Source organism: Wyeomyia smithii, chromosome 3 (genome assembly GCF_029784165.1).
Source record: "Wyeomyia smithii strain HCP4-BCI-WySm-NY-G18 chromosome 3, ASM2978416v1, whole genome shotgun sequence".
NCBI classification, from domain to species: domain Eukaryota; kingdom Metazoa; phylum Arthropoda; class Insecta; order Diptera; family Culicidae; genus Wyeomyia; species Wyeomyia smithii.
The window spans coordinates 131,023,848-131,039,805 of NC_073696.1; the positions used below are offsets into that span (position 1 = coordinate 131,023,848).

The window sequence follows — 15,958 nt, forward strand, 5'->3', positions numbered from 1 at the left end:
TCCGAAAAGCAATTGTTAAAATGGTCCTCAACCAACCGTGTGGGCATAACAAAAAAAAAACGATTTTTGAAATAAAATTATGCAGCTTCTAGAACTAATCACAACTAAAAACATGAAGAATCACGTTCCAATTATTGAAAATCAAAGAGCATGCTCAAATTCGTAAAATTCAATAAATTTATTTTTATAAATGGCACTTTCTGACAGCCAACATTTGATTTTAATTGAATACAATAGAAGAAAAAATCACGACATTATAGGTTTCCTATCAGACTCTTTCCGCAATTTTGGTGATATATATCGCACAATTTTCATAGAAATTTTTTTTTTTAGTTTTTTTATTGTTTATTCATATTGATTCTTCGTCCTCTTCAGTGTCTGTGTCAGTTTATGATAGTTGATTTACAAGTGTGCTTGCTGCTGGTAATAACTGCCTAGACTCTTTGATAGTTAGTATTCTAAAATTTGCTATTAACGGGTCTGATGTCATCAGTAATACGGTTTTTTAGTATCCTAGCAATCTATTATTAGAAGCGTTAATACGATTACATGTGATTGGTATCATCAAAAAGTTCGCTGAAAAAACCATAACGTTCGATCTTACCCGGTCATGATATTTTACACACTTCTAGTGTATACAATGACTTATTAAATAATACTAATTTTGGCTGCCAGAAAGTGCCATTTATTGCAATATATTAATTAAAAAAGAAGAATATGGACTGAGAACTAGCCTGAATCAAACTATACAATATACGATGTTGAAGTTTCCAGAAAAGTTGTGTATCTTGATGATTTCAACAACTTTGTAGAACATGCCAACTCGATTAAATGGGATATAAACTAAAACAAATTCCATAAATTGATTTCAGGGGGGTTGACAAAAATTTAGCTAGATCTCGTAGGTCTGACTTGGTGGCAACAATAAATTATAAGTCAGGAAAAAAGACCACGTGGTCATTTCATGAACCCCCGTGCGTGGTCGTTTTACAAACCCCCCCGTCCCCCTCCCTATGACCACGTGGTTTAGGAACGGCCCCTTACACCACTGCATCATACAAGTAAAATTAAAAAAAGAATTATTTATTTCATGTTCGCTAATCGCAAAATTTCAGTATTTTTTGTGTGATTCGATTATTCGGAAAACTCGATTATCCGGAATGAAAATTTTTTTGATGTTCCGGATAATCGAGTCCGACCTGTATCCTGTAACTAGATGTTGTTGCCTGAATTTTACCTATATAGCCCCTTAATAATTTTTTAACCCAGTGATGGCATGAACTCATGCAAAATTGAACTGAGTAACACGTTTCCAGATTTGAATTCAACTTAAATTTGCCTCCTCTCGATAGTTTGAATTTTTTTGCATCGCACACTCTGATCGATTGAGTTTAAATGCGTGCAATGCAATGCATGCAGTGCAGGATGTTTTCAACGATGCGGGACGATGATGTGACGCGATGAGTTTCGTTTTTAGATCGAATTTATGCTTTCAAAGGACAATGCAACAAATGCAGACGCGGCGCGAATTTCATCGCACAACGATTTTTTATGCACTTGTTGATAGGGGCCATCCACATACCACGTGGACAGCTTCGAGGGAGGGGGGGTGTAACGTCCACGGTCCATACAAAATTTTTAGAATTCATACAGCAGTTGTCCACGGGGGGGGGAGGTCAAAATCGTTAAAAACCTCCACGTGGAATGTGGATGGCCCCTTATGCAGGATTCAAACTCAAATCTAACTCAAGTGCAGGCTTTGTTTTGCTCATCTTCATCTTGAAGAGAAAACAGTTTTCTTCTCTCTTAACAACTGTGAGCTTACATTCAATGTGCATCACACCATCTGCTGTAGAGAGAGCGCAGAGTAATAGTTTCTCTGAAAAAACTCTCCTAATTTGACAGAGCAAAACCCCAGTGAAAAAGCAAAGCCTTGGTGCTACATTCCGTATCGGAATTCGACCTTCTGTTTTACTATACACAGACTTCGCAGCAACCGTTGAATGTACAGGACAATTGCGGGGCTAGCGCTACGATCCTACTGACACTAACAGTCTCTCCCGAGCCGGGACTCGAACGTATAACGACTGGCTTATTAGGTCAGCATCGTACCTCGAGACCTGATGGGAGATAAAAACCCAGTGAAGCTCTTGTAGTAAATTGCTCATCCGCGCACGCAAGATAAGTGAAATAAATTGTTCGGCGATCAACAGAGCATTGCGTTACCGTTCACATACTCTGGGGTGCGGCAAAAACAGTATAAAATCGAACTTTCTGCAGAATACGCACTAGGGCGCCAATCATCGTATGGGAAAAAAGTGACCAGAAAATTTCGAAAAAAAACCCTATACAAAATGTTCACCTGCTCGAAAAAACACCCTGTGCAAAATTTCAGCTCATCCGGACTTAAAATTAGGTGGCGCAAAGCGATTGAAGTTTGGCTTTTTTGAAAACCGAAAAATCACCCAAGGGGGGGGGGGGGGTACGTGAAATTTCGGTTTTCGAACATTTTTTTTTTGATGCCGAATGACTTAAAAACGCATGAAACGTCGAGAATTGGTGTCATCTGAAAAATTTTTTTTTTGCAAAAATTTACTCTCTGGGACTTAGTCGTTTTTTCAATTGTGGAAGGCGGAATTCAAAATGTTTAGAATTTATCTTTTGAAATTGATCACTAGTCTCTCGAAATAGCTTGTATAATGATATACACTATAACTAGCATCGAATACATTATGTTTCATTAGGGTGGTTCATTTATTCGACATAGGGTGGTTCATAATATTGTGTAAAAATGAGTATAAAATGAAAAAAATCACTTTTCACTGAATACCAATAGAAAAATTCCTGAAAATATAATATTTGTTACATCATTGTCGTTAGGGTGACAATGTTGAAATGGAAAAATTATAAGTAAAATGGAACGGTGGAAACTGATGGAATATGTTATATTTCTTTGTTGGAAAAATGTACTCTCTAAGACACTTGCACTCGTCTTTCGAATGTTGTACCAGACAATTTATTCGTTTTATTTACCACAATAATGTCCTTTGTCAACACTTGATTGAACACACAGTGCTCTGGCTTATATAATCGGACAAAAGACTGTATCGATGTTATTCAGTGATAATGAGAGTATAGGGATCTCAATCAGATACGCAACACAATTGACTCGTTGTTTCTGGGTTTGCGTCGTCCTGACAGTTCGACCATATATTTTCTCTCAAGTTTACATCATCAGAACGTGAACGTGCCCATTGGCTGAAACTTTGCATAGACGTTTTTATAGGCAAAAGATGCCATTTTGTGCTATTGGTTTAATTTATTGAAACACAACTCATTTTTGAAAAACTATTGGAAAATGCTATTTCGGATAGGTATTGATGATTATAAAAATTTTTAGAGCCAACACGGTTCGTTTGAGCGGTGTGACATCTTCGGCAAAGTTGTAGAAAATAGTTTTGTTTTTCAAAAAAAATATACACTCTAAAAACAAATTACTAATTTAAAAAAAAAATAAAAGAAAGTTATAAATAAATTATCGAAAACATCCCATTTGAAAAAACTGTTTTTTCAATAAAAACTACGAAAGTTTTCCTGAACAACGAAACCGGTCATGGAGAAATCAGAAAAAAGAGTTATATTTTTTAATTTTTTTTTCACAGGGTACCTTTTTTTTTTTGGAGGAACGATGTTATTATTTACAACTTTGCCAGATACACTATGCCAATCAAATAAACCGTTTTGACTGTAGAAATATTCTTGATTCCTCATAGAGTGCTCTATTGGAAATTAAAAATATGTCTACAGTCGAAACGGCATGGTGTCTTTGGCAAAGTTGTAGATAATATTTTGTCCTTCCAAAAAAAATATATGCCTTCCAAAAAAAAATAATTGAAAATAAATTTTTTTTTCGAATTTTTTTTTTCAAAAAATGATAATTTATTTTGCTTGATTTCTATATGATCGGACTGGTTTCATTGTTTTGTCAATCTTTCGTAGGTTTTATTAAAAAAATCAAGTTTTTAAAAAATGAGCCCTTTTGAATAATTAATTTTTAATCTTTCTTCTAACTTTTGAATGAATAATTTTTTGAGTGTAATATTTTTGAAAAGACAGAATTATTATCTACAACTTTGTCGAAGACGTCACACCAATCAAACGAACTGAAGTACTTTTTTTTATTTTATACCTATTTTTCACACTATTATGAACCACCTTATGCCGAATAAATGAACCACCCTTATGAAATATAATGTATTCGATGCTAGTTATAGTGTATATCATTATACAAGCTATTTCGAGGGACTAGTGATCAATTTCAAAAGATAAATTCTAAACATTTTGAACTCCGCCTTCCACAATTGAAAAAACGACTAAGTCCCAGAGAGTAAATTTTTGCAAAAAAAATTTTTTTCAGATGACACCAGTTCTCGACGTTTCATGCGTTTTTAAGTCATTTGGCATCAAAAAAAAATTCCGAAAAACGAAATTTCATGTACTCCCCCCTTGGGTGATTTTTCGGTTTTCAAAAAAGCCCAACTTCAATCGCTTTGCGCCACCCCATTTTAGGTCCGATTGAGCTGAAATTTTGCACAGGGTGTTTTTTCGAGCAGGTGAACATTTTGTATAGGGTTTTTTTTTTTTGAAATTCGAGATGACCATTTTGCCTGGCACCCTAATACGCACCCATGCTGAGTTGCGAATCTTCCTATAATAATAAATTCGAAAACGGTTAGGATGTGGCTTCAATGTGAACCTAAATGTTTTGATATTTGGTCAATTTCTCTTCTCGTAAAGGAGAAGCTAACGAAAACTTAAACTGAGAGAGCAAACAAATGTTTACCCCTCACCAGGGTTGATATTTGTTGACACTCTTGAGTGAAAATGAAAAAAAGCATCCATAAACGTTATTTTTTTACAATCCTTTCAGAGTTCTCCCTTCCCGCTTTTTGCATGGAAGTGAACTGTCAAAACACCTCATTATATTTCATGCGATGAAAGCAAGCCAACAAAATCAGTTTATCAGTTAACGAAGATTGTCAAGGCATCGGTCAGTGTCAGTGAAAAAGTGTTTCGGTGAGGTTCATTTTGGTTGAGTGGACTGTTTGTTTTTCTTTTTCGCTTTGAAGTGAAGATCATTTGGTTGGTTTTGTCGTCAAATTTTATTCCGTAACCGTGAACGATGCGCGCGATCTATTTCATCTGCGTATAACAGCACGTTACTAGGAAGAAAATCTAGTGTATCTGAAAGAGTGCTGCGATCATTGGAAGTTAAAATTGAAAATGATTGGCTGTAATTTTCGAAGAATTTTGCTGGGGAAAATGACTTTTATCAGCACTGCCCCTCACACGCGATGATTAAGAGTGAAAAGGAGCTCTGCGACTGAAATACTCTACGCCTAAATGTGGATAATTACTCACTCTGTGTGAGAGAAAGTCTAGTTCTCCAGCGGGTTTGGCAGGCAGAGAAAGAAATGTGAGCAAAAATCAAGAGAACGGAAGAAGCCTGCTCTAGTGTACTACACTGTTAGTAGGGTTTAGGTGCAAACCGAAAATAAATGTTCAAGCAAGTTCATTAAAATAAACGTTTTCCGCGTTTCGTCTTCTTGACGTAGAATACGTCTTACGGCAACACATACAGAGATCCAATTCAAAAAACTGACAGTATCGAGAGCGTCACGAAAATTTTCCATTTTCAAATGTTTTTAACTCAGTCAGATGGTTGCGTTGATGTATGAAAATGAGAGATAATAATGGTGAACGATAATTTGCGCAACGTAATTCACGGTATTTTTCCCAGCAATAACAAGCATTTTCCTAGCCTCGCGAAAATTTAAAGTTAAGTGTGCCGGCAGTCAGATGTTTGGTTCAGGGAGTCCATTAATTAGTTTATAATTTTATTGAAGACACTGGGAGTCCATACAGCCTTCGCTGCTGTTGCTGGTTGATACTTACATAGGGTATTACCCTAGTCCATAACCGCAGTCTATAACACTTTTATGAATCATGGATTAAGTACAATAAAAATACTTGAATATTTGACATTACTATTATTGTAGCATTATCATTATTGAAATAGTTTGTTAAATAGTTTAGTATAAATAAAATAATTATATGCAATAGTATTTCAGCGCTGTACTATATTAACCCTGAAAATATTATCATATTTTGGAGTGCGTAAAATGTCTTCATTTGTAAATCCAATTCGAGCGTCCCGATTTATTTTCACATTCTAGCATTTGTCCTGATTTTCTTGAAATATTCTATTTTATATCGCGGCTATAACAGATAGACTTTAAAAAATTACTCAGTAATTTTTTTCAATTCCGGGACTCAACACTCACTGCGAACGATTTTTTCTGTGGTTGAATTTCAGTGAAGTGACTAAGCGTTAGAACCGTTAAACATCTGACAATTGTTAAGTTTAATTTGAAACAGTTTGCGAGTGTTGAACTATTAAAGTATTTTAGGTACCTACTAACATTTCACTGTCAAAGCTTGACCTTTATGTTTATTTGACACAGCCTTCGTAGCCAACTTTTAGTATACTGGACAATTAGGCGGGGATAGCACAACACTCTCTCCCCAGCCGGGATTCGAGCATACAACGACTTGCTTATTAAGCCAGCATCATATTCCGAGACCAGCTAAGAGGTACCAATTGAAGTATCTACTAAGTAAAACCTAAGAATTGGAAATTGCTTAAGATGGAAGCGTGTGGAAGCCACAAATGACCGACTTCGAGTCACCACGTGGTCGACTTCAAATTTTCAACGGCATACTTCTCGGTAATAGTTAATGTGTAACATGTGAAAACACATCCTCATGTTTGTTATGGTGCTAAAAACATAAAACAGTGTTTTCATAAGTAACGGATCAACTATTTCCGAGTCTAGTGCCAATGAAAATTCGCATTGTTAGAAAAAAATGAGCTATTATATTGCTGAAAGCGAGAAGTCAAAATGACGAGATCTATCTTTATATCTCCTCTCATTAATAGAATTCCCAAAGTTCATTCAAAGAATAAGGTTTTGATTTACTAACAAATTTTCAGACCAGCAATACTTAATGCTGTACTAACCAAGCTGCAGATTGGTAAGAAGAAAACGCTTCAAAGGATTCAGAATAAAATGACCCCTACTTGGTTTGGTACACTTGACCGTTTTTAATTATCCATCATTCGTAATATTTGTGACAGAAAAAGAATGCAAATATATCGAATGAATAGACAATGTTGGTCAAACCGCAAAACAGTCGAAACAAAACCAACGGAGATTTCGAGTTCTCGAAACGAAACGGAATTGGTCTTTGATTACTATCGGAACTGTATGAAATTTCTAAAAAACATAATACATAATTTAATTTTTATTTTACGACTCCTTTTTATGTTTTTATAAAGCAGGTAGTGTTTGTAAATTAATCAGTGTTCATTGTTATGATTTCATGCATGCATTGAGATTGAAAATAAATTCCAGGTTGATTATTTGGGAATTTTATATTCTTTTACTGTTTAAATCGTGAACTCGGAGTAAGACCATTTAAAATTTAGAAATATGTACAACTATCTCAAGTTGCCACATAATCGGTTGCTGTGAAGCAGTACAAAACATATTTTTCCTTCAACCCTGGAAAGATAGTCTGTGACAATTTGACTCCTCGTTTGCAGCAATATTGCGCCCTTTGCTCCCAACAGTGTGACAGTTTTTTCTATCGTTTTTTTTTCTCAATCAATAAAGAAATGTTGAAGCCTAAATTTTGGTTTCTGTTATTCATCGATGTGTTAACATCGTAATGACTATTTCTCGATAATTTATAGAGCAACTATCGATTGTTGTATTTTCAACCATTTGGAAGTCAGGAGTCAATTTGACACATGATTATCCTTTTACGCAAATCAAAATATGATTTTTTTCCCAGGATTAACAAACAACTGTTGACAATTAACAAAATTTATTGGCACTCTACCAAAGTACCTACTTGATCCACTCTGGACCCACGGAACAACGGTGAAGTAGTACGTCGAGGATCAATGTTTGGAAGTGTCGAAAATAGAGATGGCTGAAAGACGATATTTTTGCTAAATTTTCAAACATTTCTGTCTATCCGTGGGTTATTCACGCTAGCAAGCTACAAAACAGCGCATGTTGGTAAACGATGAATACCCGATGACCAGTAAAGTTTCAAAAATTTAAAGCATGTTCTTCGTTCAAAACGGGACTTTTCTCATTAAAATAATTTGATGGATTCGAGTTGGAAAGAAGACTGCAGTGATAAATATTATATCAAAAACAAAGCTATTTTTTTAAACAAAATGAGTTTTTTAAACGTTTATTTGTTCCGATAGAGCATTGTAGTAATCACCAGCAGACAGACCTGAACATTTTTTTATTTCATTGTAATGACCGAGTACTTTATGACCGTTTGCTCGGCGCAAACCTGCAAAAGACCGTCTAATTACTGAAAAACAAATATTCATAACATCTGACTACCCGCAAATACAGGGCCAGAGACTGAAAATGGAAAAACAAACTATGGGCGTTGCACTGGGTTAAGAATATTTGTTTTACTATTGTGTCCATGTACTGCTCGATGGTTCTACAGATATAATGAATCACGGGTAGGCCTATAAGGGCTAGTATGATTCTGGGGAATTATATGCGATCAGTGATTGTTGGTTTTCGAATGCTAATCCATCCGTTTGCAGAGCAGCTGGGCGGTGCTACACTGTAGTTTACTGCCTGTGATTTGACAAAATAGATAATTACTACCCTGTTCTGCATACCCGACAAGGACGAGAACGGATAAGTAGGAAGAAAACATAACCGGTAGATTGTATCCAGTTATTCACACAACACATTCACTGCTGCTATACGACTTCTTACTAACTGCTGCTCACAACCGATATTCATTTCCTAACATCATAATTGTCGATTATAAAGCGCATAAGCGCCATGATCAAATATGCTCTAAAACTTACCGAAAATCATAAATTTCATCCATACTTTGCTCTTCTGTGTAGATCTCAGCAGACGCCAAGCCATGGTCTAACTTTAGTGTGTTATGTATTGCTCTGTAGATATATAAATGTTCATCTGTGTTACGTTGGATAACCATACCACAGGAACGTAGGAAAAATGAGATTCATAAATTCTTGTCACTTTTTTTTTAAACCATTTTTTTATGGAAAGCCAAGATAAAACAGGGGTTAGCAAGGAGCCAACCATGGGATGAGGTTGGTTTGGCATATGCGAGGGATTCTATTTTAATTCCTTCATTAAATTACGAACCATTATCTCCTGCTGAACTCGCAAATTCATTCTCCTTCCAAGCTTTCCCACCTCCAATATGACGACGAGTAGAATATAACATTTTATGAGTTCACAACACACCGTCGCTGGAGAGCTTATGTACATAGCTGAAACACATGTATTCTATATGTATACATCTCGCTATAGGTTCTGGCGTTTTATTAAACTTTGAAGCACCATCAGATTCCCTGCCAACGATAGTGCCATCCGTGTTTGTATGGAAGCCAAACGAAACACATGTACATAATTATACGAATAAAGTAAAATAAAGTAACTTTCTAAAAGAGATAAACTTCTATTATTAAAAAGAATAAGATAGACACTAACGCCAGGAAAGTATATAAACACAAAAGAGGCGGAAACTGCTCTTATCACAATGAATACTAAACACGCTTATGAATTTTTCATACACCCTGTTGGTTGCTGTACAAGTATTTCGAAACGAAAACTGATATAAAAATGGCATTTCACCTCGCAATACCTCTCAGCAAGGACGAAATTCTAGTATAAAAGTTCTTATCGACTCTAAGAGTTGTTGAAATTTTGATCTTAATCTATAAGAGCGAAGGCGGTTCAACCTGCATTTCAATTACTATTATTTTCAATATTTTTGATAATATTTTGTAAGCTCTAAGAAAACATCATACACATTCTTTATAAATATTTTTCATTCCTTAGCACAAAACTAATTATAAAGGTGCTGCAACTGCTGGTATGTATTTTACATTTACTCGTAAATATTTCATTTAAAAAAACCTATCTAAATATTGTCCCGAACAACGTTCAGCAAATTAAAAAAAAATCTATTAAAACTTAAAACGTTATTCACATGTTGCTTATACTTTAGCAGAATTATGAAAAGAAAAAAATACCGAATCTCACATTACAAACTTGTATGTATAATTTGAGGCGAATCAAAGGCTTGTCACGCCAACTTGATTAACGACCAATGTTCCCGTAATACTTTTTTCATGAAATTTTAATCAAATCAGTTGTACTTGCAGCTCACAAAAACCAAGACCTTTAAAACTCATAATAACTGTACCTCGCGCATTGATCCCCCTTGATGAATTCGTTTGCCAGTCGGCAGTTACGGCACATGAATACATGCCAGCAGTAATCAGGCCAACAACGTGTATATAAAACTCCGAGCACCATTTTATAAAAGTCTGTTCTACCACGCCGTTCTATGCCCCTGTTTACCGCTTCTGTTATATCATGCGCTAATAATCGCAAAAAGGATAATAATCCTTGCGGCTAGGAAAAACGCTTCCATCTATCGTACCGCGCTACAGCAGGAAAGAGCGAGCAAATATACAGTGCAATCAAAATGCTTAACGCTACAGCTGTTCCCGTTGCTGTTCGTTAGTGAAACATCATGGAGAATGATAGAGAGGCATATATTACCAACAGCAACTGGTTGTTTCATTTTCACCCTACGGCACGTAATACCTATGAGGGAAACGTGAACGGTAATCATTCTGTTCACTCTTAGTGTTGCTTTCTCTTTTTCTCTTATCCATTGTGATTCGTTGCTAGGGTACAAAACATGAACAAACTTCATTTAGTAGCATTAGAGAACGCCCACAATGCCGGTGAAGGGGCACGAGTATTTAACGTCCTCATGCTACTCTTTTCACAACCAGTTTACATCCAGTATTTGCGAACGGACGTTGTTGCTCCGTAAGAGTAGATAAACAAGTACAGATCGCGGGTTAAACGACGTGACGATTATCAATCCAGTGAAGTTGAAATGAATGTATAGCGCAACTAAATTGAACATCAAACACAATTAGTGGACTCACACGTGATATACTAAGGTGATTAGTGGATAAAAGTTTTAGTGAAGCAAACCAATTAGTGTAGTGCAAAAAACTTAACAAAATGCAAGGATTCCGCAACTACGCCATGGATGCGATGCAACATCGCGACCAACCTATTTCTGTGGATTTACTTAATGCTCATCAGTACAGCTCTAAATCATCACCACCACTGTCGCCATTAAGCGGTAAGTCTCTCATAAAACAATAGTGCTTAACACTTGAAGAAGTCTACTAATACAATTTCAATTGTTATCAAAGTAGTAAAACAGAGAACTAAACTTCCTGTGACTCATAATTGCTTACCTCCAAGCGTTGGTTTATTCAAACTTATTTGGTTCATTACTGAGTTTAAGTTGGGATAAGAAAATTTACGCCTATAACACAGAAATCCTCCAGTAACTTTATTGCTTTTCCGTTACCGAGGTAGACACTATTAACTAAAAACAAATATTGCAATTACCCATTGCAAAAGGGGCGTGCACTGCTAATAGATATTTATTTTTGCCTTTATCCTCCACAATGCAATAGAAAGTAGACTTTTTTTCTCAATTGTTTACCTTTATTTCTTCAGACTGTAACAGCCCGCCGTCGGACCATAACCAGCAACAGGCACCACTGGACCCATCTGTCCGTCGGTACCGAACAGCCTTCACTCGGGATCAGCTTGCACGGCTAGAAAAGGAATTCTACAAGGAAAATTATGTTTCCCGACCACGGCGATGTGAGCTTGCCGCTCAGCTAAACCTCCCGGAGTCAACAATTAAGGTTAGTAAAGCAATACAACATTGATTTTTTTTTTTTTTTCACTGACCCGACTAGCCGACGCTCGTTTGTAGCTACAATTCGAGAACAAGTCAAAACAGCATGTCTCGAATCGTAACGACGCGTCAACACAAACATTTACGTACAAACAACTGCCCATGACGCACGCCACATTAAAACACAGTTGGTAAAATTTGCCATGTCCGATCCTTTTCCTAGACCGCCTCAGCATGACCATAGACAGTAACGATCGAGTTACACACTTTGTCTCGGCTGAAGCACAAGATGAAATACTGCAACCTTCAAACATATCATACACCACAGGGATATTCATCCTGCTGTAGAGTGTTTGTTTCGTCTCACTTCATTCCATATTGTTTTTGTTGACACAGGCATTTAACACGAACCTGCCAACATAATCTCAAACAAGCAATTAATCAGTGCGTTAAGTTTAAAATCCCTTTCCCTGCCTTCATCGAGAATTTCTCACGATTTCTCGGATTGCTGATGCAACCTCACTATACAAAATATTAGTTGTTTAATAATTATCATATAACTATAATAAAATTAATGTAATTATCACTTACCGTACCATCGGCGTTTGATGTGCCGCCCGATTGGTAAAAGCGACTAAAGAACGCTTGCAAAGCTATACGTCGCCTTCTAAGATTTGACGCTTCGTGCTCTGTTTCATCATCATCATCGTTTCCCATCTCTGTATTTCGATTGTTCCTCTTGAGATATTTTATGTTTCATCAACAACATCGTCTTTACGGCAGTCTTTTGGCTACTGAATGTGAATAATTGAGTGTTTCTTCGATATGGAAGAGATATATAATATTTACCACCGAGGTGTTAAGTGACCATTCAGAGCCTGAACATTCCACCGTCCATGCGATGTGTGAATAGTTTTTATTGATGCGTATGACGAGACTTTTTAGGACGATTCGATAAGGTTTTTGTACTTAAGATTTTAAAAAAAAAAGCTAAATGAATTTCTCTTCTTTAATTTTTAGGTCTGGTTTCAAAACCGTCGCATGAAAGATAAACGCCAGCGAATTGCCGTTGCCTGGCCTTATGCAGCAGTATACTCAGATCCTGCTTTCGCTGCATCGATCCTACAAGCGGCTGCAAATTCCGTTGGTATGCCTTATGGATATCCACCAGCCCCGATACTTCCACAAATGCCAGTAATGCCACCTCAGATACCAACGGCTGCAACCAATCACTTCTCCTACGGTTATCGTTACGCTCCCTATCCAATCCCGCAAAGAAATGCATCTCTTCAAACACCCGCCTATCCAACTGCCGCCGCCGCAATGCTAAGCAGTATGCCCCAAGGCTATACACCATTATCCATTCCGAAACCGCACACTCCTCCGCACGATCTTCAAAGCCCGTCGTCACCGCATTCTGCACTTTCCCTAAGCCCCGCATCGGACAAATCGAAACTAGACCTCTCATCGTCAACATCGACCAGTGCCAGTAGTCCTCTGAAGTCACTAAATGGATCCGCTCAAGGGTTGCTTATGACTGCTGCGTGTACACCCTGTCAAACGCTCCTAACGCCATCGCCTGAAAAACCAAAGCTTTTTAAACCTTACAAATCAGAGCTGTAATCAAAGCTGTTAGTTCTCACACACCTACGTCGCTCAGTTACATTAAATGTTTTACTATCATTTGACATGCGCAGTACCTTGTTAAATTTCCCCGTTAATGGCGGAAATTGTGCCATCAATATTGATTAGGTTCTTACGATAGGTGAAGTATTTTTGTTTTCTATCTATCTGAAATACATTAGAATCAAACATTTACACCGTAGCAGAACTGAATATGTTAAGCGTAATAACGAATGTGTTTGCATCAAATGCATTCAAGTGAATGATACATAATAGCTTAGTTATCATCAAATCACAAACACGGATTAGTCAAATGTTATTTGTAGTTTGCATAATTTAGGAAATATTGTATATTAAATCAACAATTGTACATAGCATATATTTAAATTAAAGTGTAATCGGATATTAAACAACGCAGTTCAAAATTCAATATAGTTTTTGACTAACAATATATCACACTACTGTTTGGTCGGTGGTAAGTCAGACCGGACCAAGTCACAAAAATAAAAAAACGAGTTAGTGATAGCATTGGACCAAGATTTTCTTACGCTACATTACACATCAGTCAGATTTCGTTTATCTCAGAAACAACAGCAATAACGACACAATTTTTTCTGAATGACCAAAGAAAAGTGATCATGGTAACCAGTCAAAATGGACCAAGTGTTCGCGTTTATGCGATTGCAAATCGTTCACGTGTTGATGCAAGCAATAAAAATGGAAGAACCTTCAAGTGATTTTACAGATTTATCTGTATCAGAGGGCTCTTCCTTTATCTATCGTTGAAATCTGGCAAGTTTCACATTTTGCGCATTTGTGTTTTTTTGTATTTTATTGTTATCACTTAACTGACCAGACAACATGTCTCATAGTGTGCAGACAGAGTGGACCATGTGTCACTGGTGACATGAGGTCTTTCAAAAAGAATATTTTTATGTATAAATGATTGAAAGTAGCGAAAAAATGAGAAAACCACATTGATTAGTTCATATTGATGGACCCTCGGGCACAAATCGGTTGAACGGTTTTTACACAAATTGATTTTTGAGCAATTCTTGACCTTTTTATTGATTTATTTCTCTTGAATTTGTCATTGAACCCCCTGCAACCAATACATCGTTTTTAAGAGGAATGATAGAGCTTTTATTTGAAGTAGAAAAAAATTGGCCGCCATCTTGGATCTCGCCGCCATTTTGGATTTCATCAGAAAAATGTGTTTTTGAGCAAGTTTGCAACCACCGATTTTAAATTTGACATAACCATTGGAAAGCTGAGAAAAAATTCTTTAAGATACATTCGAAACATTAGGTGAGCATTGAGTTTACCTTGTCATTCCGGTCACTTTTCAAATCGACCTTCAAACAGTACAACGCATGACGTGCGGTCAATATTTATTCGCCGCCGCAATCCGCCTCTTCACCTCGCGGCTCACCTCGTTGTCACATGTCACGAGAGTACCAAGATGAACAAATTCGTCGACCACTTCGAAAGTATCCACATCCATCTCCACCGCAGCACCAACACCCGTAGAACTACCACGCTCTCTGCTAGCCACCATGCACTTCGTTTTGGTAGTGTTTATGGTGAGTCCAATTCTCGTAGCTTCTCTTTTGAGAGCCGTAAAGGCCTTCTCAACTGCTCTACGGTTAACACCAATTATATCAATGTCGTCCGCAAAGCCCAGAAGCATGTGAGACTTAGTGATGATGGTGCCGCTCCTCTGCACGCCTGCCCTTCGTATTGCACCTTCCAAAGCTATGTTGACCAGCAAGTTCGAGAGCCCATCACCTTGCTTCAGACCATCCAACGTCGCAAATGCATCCGAAAATTCGCCCGCTGTCCTGACGCATGATGTGAAACCGTCAAGCGTCGCACGTATCAGTTTAATTAGTTTTGTTGGGAAACCATGTTCTAGCATTATTCGCCAAAGCTCGTTGCGTTTCACTGTGTCGTACGCCGCCTTAAAGTCTATGAACAGATGATGCGTCTGCAAGTTGTGTTCTCGAAACTTTTCGAGAATCTGTCTCAAGGTAAACATCTGGTCCGTTGTAGATCTCCTCACTTGAAAACCGCATTGGTATTCTCCAACAAAGGCTTCCTGCAACGGCCTCAGTCGCTGGAACAGGATACAGGACAGAATTTTGTAAGCGGAATTAAGGAGGGTTATTCCTTTATAATTACTACAGCCGAGCCTATGTCCCTTCTTGTAGATAAGGCATATGAGTGCTTTCAACCAGTCCGTAGGTAGCTGTTCCTCAGACCATACCCTTAGGATAATCAAAAGATGCTTCGTGTTGCGCACAAATCTCAGCAAACTTCCACTCTCACTTCCTCAACTCTATAGTTCACTCGGTACAAGAACTTTATCCAGTGGAAATCCGAACGACTAAATCACTTCTCCTCTTATTTTACACTGTAAATACTAATATTTCACATGCTTTACAAT

The 15,958-nt window shown here is 37.2% G+C and overlaps 1 protein-coding gene across 1 annotated transcript; it reads left to right on the top strand.

Annotated features, from left to right (window-relative positions):
* Positions 1 to 10,975: 10,975 nt before the first annotated feature.
* On the top strand, positions 10,976 to 13,908 carry LOC129730362 (segmentation protein even-skipped). The gene is made up of 3 exons (XM_055689647.1): positions 10,976 to 11,316; positions 11,703 to 11,896; positions 12,910 to 13,908. Exons 1-3 carry the CDS (start codon positions 11,193 to 11,195, stop codon positions 13,510 to 13,512), a joined length of 921 nt encoding a protein of 306 aa, XP_055545622.1. The 5' UTR covers positions 10,976 to 11,192; the 3' UTR covers positions 13,513 to 13,908.
* The last annotated feature ends 2,050 nt before the right edge of the window (positions 13,909 to 15,958 follow it).